General features: G+C 39.7%; 1 protein-coding gene across 1 annotated transcript in view; it reads right to left on the reverse strand.

The window, feature by feature from the left end:
- Window positions 1–5575: 5575 nt before the first annotated feature.
- Window positions 5576–13427, reverse strand: part of F13A1 (coagulation factor XIII A chain) — a 115964-nt gene continuing 108112 nt past the window's right edge. Inside the window, exon 15 of the mRNA XM_042465725.1 lies at window positions 5576–9514. Within this exon, the coding sequence (XP_042321659.1) occupies window positions 9367–9514 (148 nt within the window). The 3' untranslated portion in view covers window positions 5576–9366. The remainder of the gene's footprint in view (window positions 9515–13427) is intronic.

The raw sequence follows: 13427 nt of genomic DNA on the forward strand, positions 1-13427 counted from the left end.
CTGAGAGGCAGCTGTAAGACAAGATGAAACTTGCTGTTCAAGACCCGGAGAAAGGTCAGGGGCCGCTAACAATGGCCGCCAGATCCCTTCATCTATATCAACCTTGATACCAATGAAGCCTTCAAAGGGAATACATTCTACAAGCAGGGTGCTGTAGCAGAGAAGACCCTTTCTTGTGACTCCACATAGTGTATTCCTCCTACTAGTTAGAAATAGAGGGCCTGCCTACTGCCTAAGTAGGTATATACAAGGGAAGAAACTACCTTATATATTGACATTTATTATCTATATGTCATCTACACTCCTAGATGAGTCTAAAGGACCTACCTTTCTACAACATGTAAAATACAGGAAGTCTGTGGAGTTTATCAGACAAGGGAAATTGGAAGTATAATCCAATGGCAATCTGAACGCAATCATGGGGTTTAAAGTTATTGCGTGTTAGTCTACTACACGCAAATTCAGGCAATGGGAAGTCAGTCCGAGCGCAATCATGGGGTTTTACATTATTGCGTGATAGCCTACCACATGCAAATTTGGGCATTGGCATGCTATTTTCAGGCAATGGGAAGCCAGTTCGAATGCAGTTCGTATTCAGGTAAACTCACTGAGCTAGCAAATTCACATGAATGCGTTCTGGCCCCACTTCCCATTCCTCACATGTGATAAAGTCCTGTGTAAAGGCAAATATCTACCTGACCAGAGCTTAATCAAGACATTTTTCTATCTGAGAAAAGGAAAAGATGGCACACTTTTTCTGTTCCATGTACAGAAGTTGACCAGACTAGCAACTAACCTTACTTCAACACTAACAATGGGATAGTATTTTCTATGTTGTAAGGCAGGGAGATGTACATCTGTATTCCCTAACATATTTCTGCTCTTTCCTACCTGCTAGTATTTGTTGATTCAGGGAGCCACCTTAGCCTGCTTCATAGTAGAGCCCTTCCCTGTTTCTGATCTCCAAGGTTATTGATTTGACCAAGTGATTCATGTTAATTTAAATAGGCCATTATAATGTTTTCATCAGAAATATAGTCCATTCTTGAGACATCACAACTAGCAAACTAGGGTTGTGTTCCTTCCTGGTTCCCACTGGACCACCATGTGATTTGTTTCTTGGAAGCATTGCTTTCATAGTGCTTAATCGGTTAGAGGGTGAATTTTTTATGTTCTTTCCCAGATGGTGCCCCTTCCCCATTTCATGTTGTTTTTGTTGTTGTTGTTGTTACTTTCAAGCTATTTCTGACTTAAGGAAACCCTAAAGCAAATGTGTATCATGGAATTTTCTTGGCAGAATATGTTCAGAGGAGGTTTGCCTTTGCCTTCTTCTGAGGCTGAGAACATGTGACTTGCTCAGGATCACCCAGTGGGTTTCCATGGCTAAGCAAGGATTCAAACCTTGGTCTCCCAATTCATGTGCAGAAGTTAATTGGCCTGACCATTTAAGTTTATCTCAGTGTCAGACAGAGGACAATTCTTCACTGCATCTGAAACTGCAGGCTAGTTTAGGGACCATGAATACAATACTGCCCTCCAACAGAGGTGAACATGTAGATGCTGCTACTGCTGTCCTCCAAGCACCTGCTTCCTGAAGCAATCACCTATGCAATGATAGGCTCAGCCGTACTTTCAAAGAAGAACCCCCAAACACTAATAACACAGGGAAACCTAGGTTTAGCTAACAGCCATTATTTGCAATATGCACCCTGACAGGATAAATGTGTGCCCCTGTGTCTGGATAACTAGGAGGGACAACCTTCTACAATCAACATTTCCTGGGGTCCCCTGTAAAAATGCTAAATTCTGTAGATAGGCTGGCAGGTGCACTGCTGTCATTTGACCAAAGACTCTTTAGCCCCATCTAGAGGCAAAAGGGCTAGGAAATATTTAGGAACGAATCTAGTCTGACCTATTTATAGGGAGATTAGCCTCCCCACTCCATCATCCATAAAGTGAGTATCTGCAGGATGAAGAAAGGTAGTCACAGAGATACAGAATGACTATGTTACTGTGAGAAAAGAATTGCACTGTGTTCATTGGTCTTGGAGAGAGGGTTTGGAAACGTCTTTGCAAAAGCAGGTTGGTTCGTGTTAATTTTTTAAAAAAATCATGTTGCTTCTTGCTCTTTGGCATGACATTACTAACCATGATTTTTAAAAATGGTTTTAAAAATAACTGAAAATACCAAAAATAGCCAAAATTCCCAGCCTTCTCCAAATAGTTGGAATTAACAAGTAACTATTAATCAATACCTTCTCCCCAAAATAACAAAGTTAATAGTAGTTATTTTTCAAAATAACATCACTGCCCCCTAAAAACCAATGTATCACAAGTAACATTGTTTTATCTTGGACCCTGTCTTACAAGCAGAACAGGCATGTTACAAGTCCATGCTCTGTCTGCAACATAAGCGTCAAAATCAATTGCCAAACAGCTTTATCAATGAAAAATATATTTGCATCTTGGAACACCAAATGCAGTCATATCCTTTCAGAGGTTTGCTTTGAGGGATGATGTGTAATAATGGGAACTGATAGCTAATATCCTAATCTTAAATAGTCTCTGCGAGCTAGATGAATCCTAATCCTATTGAGGACTCATTGCCTTCCCTCCAATTTCAGTATAGGATCTTTGGAGAATTTCTGTTGTAAATACTTTATATATACAATACACAGATTGACATGGAAATTACTCCTCCCTACCCAGGGTCAAACAGTATATATATACCCAACTCTCTTCTATGCCAGCATTCTCTGAAGATGCCAGCTACAAATGCTGGTGAAATGTCAGGAATAAAATCTTCTAGAACATGGCCGCATTGCCTGAAAAACCCATTTAAAACTTTATATATATTTTGCAACAGGAAGATAAAAACCTCCAAGAACTTTGGAAGAAGTCAACTGTGTCTGTGCCTTATTTTAAGATTGGTCAATGCTTTATTGCCAAATACTGTGTGCTGGGCTGTGCTTCTGCACTCTGCTGTGAGCATCAAGCACCTCAGCCAGTGCTGAATGTTCACACCTCTGTTTGGGCCTAGTTTTTCTTTGTTTTGGCAAAACACAGAGGAGAGCCAACAGGTAACTGATGTTAGACTCCCAAGGAAGGAAGTGGGAAAGAGGGAGCAGCCTCTTTCCCTTCCTCTCCTCCCAAACAGCAGAAGCACATTAGTGGAGACTACTTTCTCCTTGTTGTGAATATTAGATCATGGCAAATCAGTGCAATCCTATATATGCTTGCTCATAAGTGCTGTAATCCATTGAATTGACTGGAATTTATGCCCAGATGAAGACCAAGCTGAAGAATACAAAGCTGCAGGAGAACAACCATCATTTGAAATGTATGGATTCTCTTCTCTTCCTGTTTGCCGGAATGTGATTGTCACTGTTCCAGCGGAACACTGGTGAGATCTGCTTGACAAAGGAAGACTGAGAAAAAATGAGGGCTGGACATTTTCTTTTGAAATCAGGACAGTTTTTTTCCCCATCCTTGATATATGTGCTAGAATGTGTGTTCATGTTTTCATGTTGCTCCTCAATATTGTGTATTTGATTCCATTGTTTTTTGTTCTTCAGTGAAGTGCATCAGTAAGATTCAAACTAGTTATTGCTTGAATCTTACTGATTGCTATCCCTCCTCCCTCCCCCCTTCTTAGTGATATGATACAGTATGTAGTAAAACAACTATATTTAAGAGGAAGGAACTGGAGCAGTGGTGAGACTGCTGGAATTCCTCCTCAATACAAGAGGAAACCAATGAAATGGAGGGATGGCCAGAGAAATTCCAAGACTGATGACATTATGTCACATATTTTGATTGGCTAAAAGCTTAGCAGGGTCAGCCCTGGTTAGTATTTGGATGGGAGACCACCAAAGAATGCTGTAAACCAGTGGTTCTTAACCTTTTCTTTACCAGGGATGCCTTTTTTGTTGCCACAGCCCCCCCTCCCCACAAGACTTGAGTCAGGTATGATGATGATGATGATGATGATGATGATGATGATGATGATGATGTCAACTGGTCCATTAACAATTACACCATCCATTAAACCTTCCCTCAGAAGTGCTGGATGGGGAGGGAATACTTTTCTCTTGCTTCTTCATGCCAGCTTGCCCAGCCAGTCACCCAGCCAGCCTTTGCCTTGGCTCCTGATACATAGCCACTTTGCTGCAAGGAGAAAGTAGGCTTCAAGCCTTTGCAGACCCTCTGTAATTCTGTAAAGACATCACAAACTCCTGGGAGTGTGTGGAACACACATTAAGAACCACTGCTGTAAGCTATATTTAAGAGGAAGGAACTGGAGAAACCACTTCTAAGTATTTCTTGCGTAAAAAAACCATATGAAAGTCATGGGGTTGCCATTAGTTGACCGGTGATTTGAAGGCACATATACTCATAAGCAAAGAAGATGGAATAGCTGTTCTCAATAGGGACTACACAGAGTGCTCCAAAGCTTGCTTGCTTATTTATTTATTTATTTAATGGTATTTATACCCCTCCCTTCAGCCCTAAAGGCTATCAGAGTGGCTTACAATTATTATTTTTAGCTTAGCTCTGGCCTACAGTTATTTGCTCATTTTTAGTGTTGTGGAAGGGACACTATAGGGACTCAGAACAATAGTATTAATTGTGTTCTAATGGTGTTCTCCCTTAATCAGCCCTGGAATTTCTATTATGAATTAATAGATTATGATTAAACTAGGCAATATATAAAGAGTGTTTCTGTTTAGTGACAAATGTGCCATTTCATGGAGGATGTTGGATGGAACGAGGATTAGCTTCCTGTTTAAGATTTGCATCAGGCTTGAAAAGTAAAAAAAAAAAAGTGCATCAAAAGTGTGATACATGTTACTCAAAATAGAGGAAAGAGGTAAAATACTGATACTGACACATGATAATCTGCATATGTAACAATCTAGAACAGGAGTGGGAAGCTAGGTTTTGGTGAGGGTTAGGATGCCCCTCCTACAGCCTTCTGTAGGCCAGATACTATCAGGATTGAGTACTGAGTTGACTTTCCGTACCTACTAGTGTTTTGTCTGGAAATTTAGCTTCTCTTCTTCTTTTCCTTTCCCGTAGCAGTGAAGAGAAGTTCTCTCAGTTGAAGCTAGCAAATGCCAGTTGAAATTGGTTACCTTCACACTCCTCTCTCAATTCTCATTAGAAAAGATAGCAGCACAGCTGATTTCTTGCTGTTATCCTCTATCACAGATCAGAGAAAACAGCAGAATATTCCCCACCCAAATTTCAATGCTCCAGTGGCCAAAGGTCTCCTTTTCAGGTCCTGGCCCCAGTTCAGACTTGTCACCAAGTCTGGTGTGTACTTTGTGGCAGTGGAATAGTGTTCCCTCATCTCAACATGCACATCATAAAGCCATGTTTGCACCCCACAAATCCTGACATTTTTGACAATTTATCCATCAAGACTGAGCATCTCAATAGCCAGATGAGTAGACAAATAAATTACCTTTGGAGGTTAGAGACAGGTGGCTCTGACTGCTACCGTTTGAAGACACTGTTGTGATTGTATCTTTTTTTCCTTACATACTTTTATTTTTATATACATAGACAGACAGACAGGAAAGAAAAAAAGATAGGTGGAGCAATGGAAAGACATGGGAGAGTTACAAACTGCTGAAGACAATGATGTACTGATATCCTGTAAAATTAGGTGAATGAAGTAGGGTTATTGCACCAAAAACTTTCATCAGGAAGCATACATACCTGGTCACACTCTTTACCACTATGGTGAGAGACATTGTCTTTCTATTTAAATGATAGTGGTTATTCCCAAGTTTACACATACACATAAAAGCTGCATACTGTATAAAAATTTTATGCAAATATGTGTACATTTTTTCCTTCTATTTAGTGATGATGTGGGAATGGCTAGGTTTGTTGTTTGCATTTGTGTCTAACAGCTAGGTAAACCACAAGTCACTTGTCAACTATGAAAACTGCTGGTATAATATTAGTTTATCTGCCACTCCTGTCATCAACACACATTTTAATTGCTTACATTTGATTTTCCCCCTTCTCAGGCTAGCCAATGGGATTCTTAGGAATTTACTATTCAAGTACCATTCAGATTTATATCTGTTTAGCCTCAGATGTAGAAATAACTAGATATATTGACGAGACATTCAAATCCCACAGCTTACCAGTGCAAGAGCCAATCATTATCTATATATTTTTAAGTTAGATGGTACAGATACCTACTGCTAAAATTAAGGATGTCAACATAAAATCATTTAAAGAGGAGTACAAGGATGGGGGAAGAATGGGGGAAGGATTATTCCTAATTAACAAGAAACAAGATTCAAGTCCTCATTGATATGAACTTTAGAAATGGATGAAAGAACCAAAACAGATTGGACCTAGAATAGAGTCATTGATCATCATGTTTTCCTTCCTGATTGTTCACAGGCCTATGAACCTTGCCTGACATATAGTTCCACCTTTCTCCCTTTCCAACCTGTATCCTAAGAGCCAGGGAAAACCAACACATTTTAAAATAGTTTGGCTATACCAAATAAAACTTCTCTGATCAAAATTACATGATAACAGAAAGCTGGGATTTCTAACATTAAAAATGTTAGTGATTAAATTCATAATCTGCTCCTGTGGCATGGAATGAAATTCTTTGATTTCTCTTCCTAAGAACTATAATGCCCAATACATGTCTGACTGTTCTTAAGATAACCCTGTTTTGATGTGAAGCTGGTGTTTCTGGTTGTAGTAGTAAGAGCATCTGTAAGAATAAATGTGAATATCTCAAAGCAAAAGGCTTTACAAATTTCCACAACCTCTGAAATAAACATGATTGTCACACCTGAACCTATGTGACCTTGCTGTCACTCCAGTATGGTTTGACTACAGTGTGTGAGCCTAGTGGGGGGAAACTGCAGGCATCAGTCCTGAACTTGCCTTATTGTATTTCTCTAATATAACTTGTAAGAAAGTAGCTCAGCTAAACGTCAATCTGAAATGCAGGCAACACAACCAAGTAAAGCAATCTTTTTATTGCAATGTTTTGGTTGATAAATGAGACAAACAAGCTTTTAAGGCACAGAAGGCTCTTTTACACAGAAGTGAAAAGCTGGCAACATGATGTGTACAAATAACATAAACCAGAGCTTACATGCAAACTATGTTCATTAACACTGCACATTGTAGTTAAGAGGTTATCTCAAGAAATAAGCTTGACCAATGCACCTTCAATGGCAATCCTATGCATGTTTACCTATGAGGAAGCCCAACTGAACTAGCATTATCAGGCAAAATAAGGGATGAGACAATTGTACCTTTAATGGTTGTGTAACAAGTGGAACTTGTAGTCTCCTTTTCTGCACAACTATTAAAGGTATGGAAGCCCTTTACCTTATTTTGCTTGGCAACCCTACACTGAACTCAATGCAGTTATATATAGGTAGGCATGTATGTATGTAGGCATGTATATAAGGACTGGAGAACCTTCAGCCCACTTGATTCTTTGGACGATCACCTTCCTAATTCCTAACCATGGTGACTGGCGAATGAAGGCTGAATGAAGTCCCTCAGTGCTAGGTTTTAACTTCTGCTCTCACTGTTAAGGCAGGCAAATGTATTGAGCAATGGAAGGGTAGTGACGTTAGTCTTTCAGGACAGTGTTTCTTTTATCCCTTTGTATTATTGTAATAGAATTCTTTTAGAATTTAGTTTAGATGTGTGTCACTGACAGCTTTTATTAATCATGTCTGAGTGATTTTCTACCAGGCATGAACTTATTTAATAATGCTAATAATTGTTTAAGGACAAGAAGTTATGAGTAGGGATATAAATCTACATTTATTTCATTTTGTTCTTGTTTGCTTGCTTTCCACTGGGCAAAATTATGAGTGTTTTTGCTCATGTTTAAATTGTTTTTCACACATTATAGCTTTAAAACAAACAAACAAAAATATTTGCCCAAATGCTCACACACACCCCTCCCGCATTAAGCAATATTTTACACTGAAGAAGTTATGGGATTACAGCTACTTAGTTAATAAAAATGGCCTTTTAATGATATTTGGCAGTTTCTATCCTGGTTGAAAAAATAATGAAATATCAAGTCATAATTACAAGTGAATTTCCAGCAGGAAAAACATGACATGATATTTCACTGGATTAATATTATTTAATCTTGAGCAATTTTTGTGCTTTGAAGTACTTTGGTTGTTCTGGTTCCTTCCAGCACTGGATATGCACATATCCAATTCAGTGTTAATTCTAAGCAGAGACGATTTGGGGTTGAGAAGAATGGTGAACTTGTGGGTGAAATTGTGACAGGTACCATAATCACTAGTATGACGTGGTGGCTAAAGAGGGGTTGTCAGCCACTGAAGTCTCCTCATTCTCACAAAGTCTCAGACCTTGGACAGATGCACCTGCGCCTTTCTTTAAAACTGGAAATGACCAAAGAGTAATTTCTCCCTTCAATCACAGATAAGAGGACTGTATCTGGGAAGAGGACACCAACTCAGTGATCTGGTTCTGGATGCACAAGCATGAACTTCAGCGCTGCCCTTCCTGTGGGATCCATTTTAATCTGGTCCCCCATTAGCTGCCATGATCTGACAGGTCTGAAATCAGCTAAATTCTGTATTTATTTATGGTATCTGGGATCCAAGCCTAAGTAGTGCAGATGTTTTGATCATAATGTACCACATTTCCTGCAACTAAATAAAGTATTTGGACTCCATGGTTTAAAAAATATATTAAAAAACAGGCCAAGGGATTGAAAGAGCCTTTAAATGTGTCTTTCACAGGGAGGCAGGAAGTGTCCAAGAGCCCTTGGATGTTTGTGGGCCACATGGGAAGCCTTGAGAGTTTGCATTTGATCCACAGGGCAAACAGTTCCCTTCTGTTGGCTAGAGTAGTGGGTTTGGATTTAAATCTCCACTAGGACAAGAATCTCATTGACCTCCTTGCCCATTCACTGCCCCTCAGACTAACCTTCCTCACAAACACGTGATGAAAAAAGGGTGTATGTACAGTATACTGATTTGAGGGAAAGAAGGGTATAAATGAAATAACAGTAAATACTGCCTTGGCTGAAAATCCCCAAACTACTGACATAGTCCATGTCAGAATGCACTCCTGTAATGTTAGCCTCTCTTTCATTGGGGCAGGTTCAATTCATGGTGGTCTGCTTTTTAAAGAATGGGCTTTCTGATTTTTGTGAGGCAGTTTCTAGAAAGCAAAACAGCAAATTACTATGCACAGGATTTATAATTCAACTCTTGGATTATGACCCTTGCAGTTATACTTCTAACCTATGTTTTTTTTTGTAATGAAATTTCTGAAATACTAGGAGGTGGGTGAGAGAAGGAGGAAGGAAAAGCTTTACACAGCACTCTGAATATTGATGTCCAGCTCCCCATAGACATGTCGTAAGGCATCACAATTCAAGCTTGCAATCAGCTTTCGGTGACCAGCCTGCTTTGGAATGCATTTTTCTTCCCAGGTCAAGGTTGAATTCCTTGGAACCTCTCTGCAGTGAGAGAAAAAAAAATGTAAACACTGTGGCAGATGAGCCATAAATCCAACAACAGGAACTGGCATCTTGGCAAAGGAAAATCTACAATCTATGTCTGAAAGAAACACCCAATCCCAAATTGGGACTTAAAAGAGAAAAAGTGAACTCATCAGACCACCTAAAGTAGGGATGGGCAGATGACCCCAAGGGCTGTTTTTGTGGGGCCCAGGGTATCTGAAATGCCTAAAAATGATCTCTAGGGGTGTGGAGGACATATCCACCACAACTGGAGCCCCTCCCCGTAGTAAAACAAATTGCAAATATATATATATTTTAAAAACCCTCCCCTCAAAATATCCCCAAGTGCCCTCTATGGGTTTAGGAAGGGCCCAAAACACGCTTCAATGTCCCCTAATGCAAAAAGGAATGATTTCTTTCACAGGGAGTGGGATGTGTGTGTGCGGCCCACCACAGACTCCTGGAGGACTAATACACACCCCTAGTCTTTCATAGTTGCCCACATCTGACCTAAAGGGATACATAGCTGTCAGGCAGAGAAATAATCTCTGCTCCTTTTTTCAAGTTTGATTGTCTGTTTTAAAGTTCAAAGCTGAAGGGAGTCATATCAGAACTGTGCACGGTTATTGTTAAAGGTTGGCAAAATGAGACCATTGTCTCCCCCATAAGAATACTGCCCCAAAATGTAATTTTCCTCTAATTTCTAGCATCGCAGTAACATAAAACTTCAATTAAGCTTTTAGAAATATCATTTAGGCATCCAAAGAAATGGTGCAGGCAAAGCTACCATGGGAATGCAAATACAACCAATATAAACTTATAAGTGGGAATGATTTTCAGTATTTCATTCTTTGCAGTGCTGCAAATTTGGAGAGTGAAGGAAAGTTTCATTTGTGGGACAGAATTCTTATTTGGGGTGGCAAATCATTTTGCTCCTTCGTAGCCATAACCCTGGGACTGCAGTATGGAAAACCTTTTTTAAAAAACAACTTTCCATTTTCATCATAAACTCCACTTCTCGATATAGCTATTTGACCTAAATCTTTCCATTTTCCTTCATGGGACAAGTAGCAGCATTAGAGGAAACTTAAAATGCTAAAGATGAAAGGGTTAACCTATCCGTGACCGCCTCTGGTGCTGTAGTCTCAAAGTGAATACAAATGCTTGTGTTTTAACAACAGCAACAAAAACTTTGCACGGGATAAGAGATCCTATTTACAATTCTACTCATCATATCTGTTTTGGTCCTTACATCCATGATGCCAGGTAACTAAATCCATGAAGTTTCCTCTTCAGCATTGGTACTATGTTCAAAGCAGAACAAAACCACTAGCCTAGTAATACTGTCAGGGTGTCTTCAAAATGACCCTCTAGGATATCATTTTATAATGAATGCGGAAATGTTGATATAGAAGCCTGGAGGGGGTACTTCCAATGGGGTACAGATATTTTTTTTTAAAAAATAAATAAAACCAAAATATATCCCAGAGGAAAAGAGTATTATTTTAATTTTTTGCTAATGGGATAAAATGGAACTAATTCCATTTGCCTGGAGTAACCTTAGTGATGGATTATTCTCAGTAATGGGCTAAGCTATCAACAGGGAGCAGTAATTTATCATCTTCAATACACCAAGGCAATATGGGATTAATAATTTAAATAATCTGCAGTAGTTTCATTTTATATGTATAATTTCCTACTTGCATCCCACCCAATGAAAATGTGATCAACACTGTTTATTTGTTATTTTATTTAGGTATTTCTTTTTCTTTTATTTAGGTATTTCAACTGATTTTAAATAAATAAAATCTTGTACATTCCCATGAATAGTCATTTCTGCATATGCAATTTGTATAGTGATTCTTTGGCTTTTGTCTCTGCCCCAAAAGATCAGCTCTGCTGCTCAATTCTGACCAGATGCAGTGGAGGCAGAGAAAATTTATTTCTTTTCTGCTACCATTGCCCCAGACTAGGCCTTCCAAGGGGCTGTAATTTGTATTTGCTTGGATCTGCTCTGTATTTTCTACCATCAGTGCTCTAGTCATAGGAGATTATCACATAGGGAAAAGGACAAGAGTGAAGTGGATCACTTCATGCAATCATACTAATATTTTCAGATGATGTTCTACTTATTCTGTCATTATCCCATCCTTAGCATGCAATCGCACAAAGATTATCAGACGATGTCACACTTATCCTGTCATTACCCTGTCAATGAAGTGGAACTGACATTTCATTTTTCAGTAATGGATGTTTACGTTAATGAAAACCGTTGGGACAATTCTACTTCAATGACAGGATAATGATGGGATAAGCGCAACATGTGTGATAATCTGCCACGTGATTGCATGGTAAGGATGGCATAAGGATGGGAGCAATCCGCTTCATTCCTGTCCCCATCCTCCATGTGATGATTTCCTTTGTCCCATCCGTTTCATCACTGCCGGTTCCCTAATTAACCAAGGATCTTGCAAGCAAAATTTTTCAAAATAGACACAATTTAAAGACAGCCAATTAAAATTTCCCACTAAATGCTCCTCTGCAGCCACTGGAAAGGCCCTCTTCCCACTTCCAAGACATATCTCTGAAACTGTGGGAACATAAAAAGAGTTTATTAAATTAATCACCACATGATCTCATTGACAGAGCTTGAAAAGTTACTTGTTTGACTATGGGCCGGTACACACCACCATAAAGCAACGTGTTCCCAGCGATACTAGGGTTAGGGAGCATGCACCAACTGCATGTTCCCTAACCATAGTATGTGTGTGGGGGGTGCCACTGTTATGCGGTAATGATAATGTCATGTACGTGCAGCGTTCAAACAGCGTGGCATGCATGTAACATGTCCACACTGCCCCAGGCTGCTTACGGCAGCCTGGCAGACGTGCGGAAAGGAGCTCCGAAACAGAGCTCCTTTTGGCCCCTTGCATCATTGGCGTGGCAACCAAACGGCTGCGCCAACGATGCAGAGGAGAAAAGAGCCATGGCAGCTGACCCTTTCTCCTCTTTAGCACTGGGGTGCTGTGGATGCTTAAAGCACAAGGGCACCCCTTTTCCAGGCCAAAGAGAAGCTTTGGCCTGGAAAAACACTGGATTGGGGCTGCAGGGCTGCCGGTGAGGTTGCCCTGGCCCCAATCCAGTGCAAAAAGGGGCGGCTACAGGCCCCAAACTTCCAGGATACTCCAATATTCTGAGAACTGAACTAAGAAAAAGGCAACCTTTCCAGGTTTATATTGTGTGTTTCATACAGGTTCAAGAATCTCAGCTTTTAGGGCTTTTTTAAAACAGTGGGTTTTAGTCACCATTTCATAGAACCACCTTGGGGTTGTCTAAAATCAGATTTTTGTGTGCATTATTTATTTAAATTAGTTTTAAATAATGATACCCTCTCTGTGGGTACCTTCAAGAGCCAGCATAGAGTAGTGGTTTGAGTATTGACCTCTGGATATCAGGGTTCAAATCACCACTCAGTCTTGGAAAGACCTTGAGCATGTCACCCTTTCTCAGCTTCAGAGGAAGGCAAAGGTAAACCCCCTCTGAACAAATCTTGTCAGGGAAACCCTGTGATAGGTTCCCCTTAGGGTTGCCATAAGTCAGAAAAGACTTGAAGGCACACAACACCAAACCCCTATGTGTAGGCTATCTTATTCAGGTTAAAGGAGAAATCGGCTCCTATTTCTTAGACAAATTAAAAGTTTAACATATTCTGAGTTTAACAAGTAGGATAGTATAAAGCGCAGGGAACACTGTGCAAATTGTATTTGAGGGGGGGGGGAATTGCACAAGATTTTCCATATTAAAAATCAATTGAAATACCTTACCAAATTTAGATACTAAAATGTGTAGTAATTTCTGTGCCCATCTAAACTTTGTAGAGTATAAAAACAAGACTCATACATTTAGGTCC

This window comes from Sceloporus undulatus, chromosome 4 (assembly GCF_019175285.1).
Source record: "Sceloporus undulatus isolate JIND9_A2432 ecotype Alabama chromosome 4, SceUnd_v1.1, whole genome shotgun sequence".
Taxonomy (NCBI): Eukaryota; Metazoa; Chordata; class Lepidosauria; order Squamata; family Phrynosomatidae; genus Sceloporus; species Sceloporus undulatus.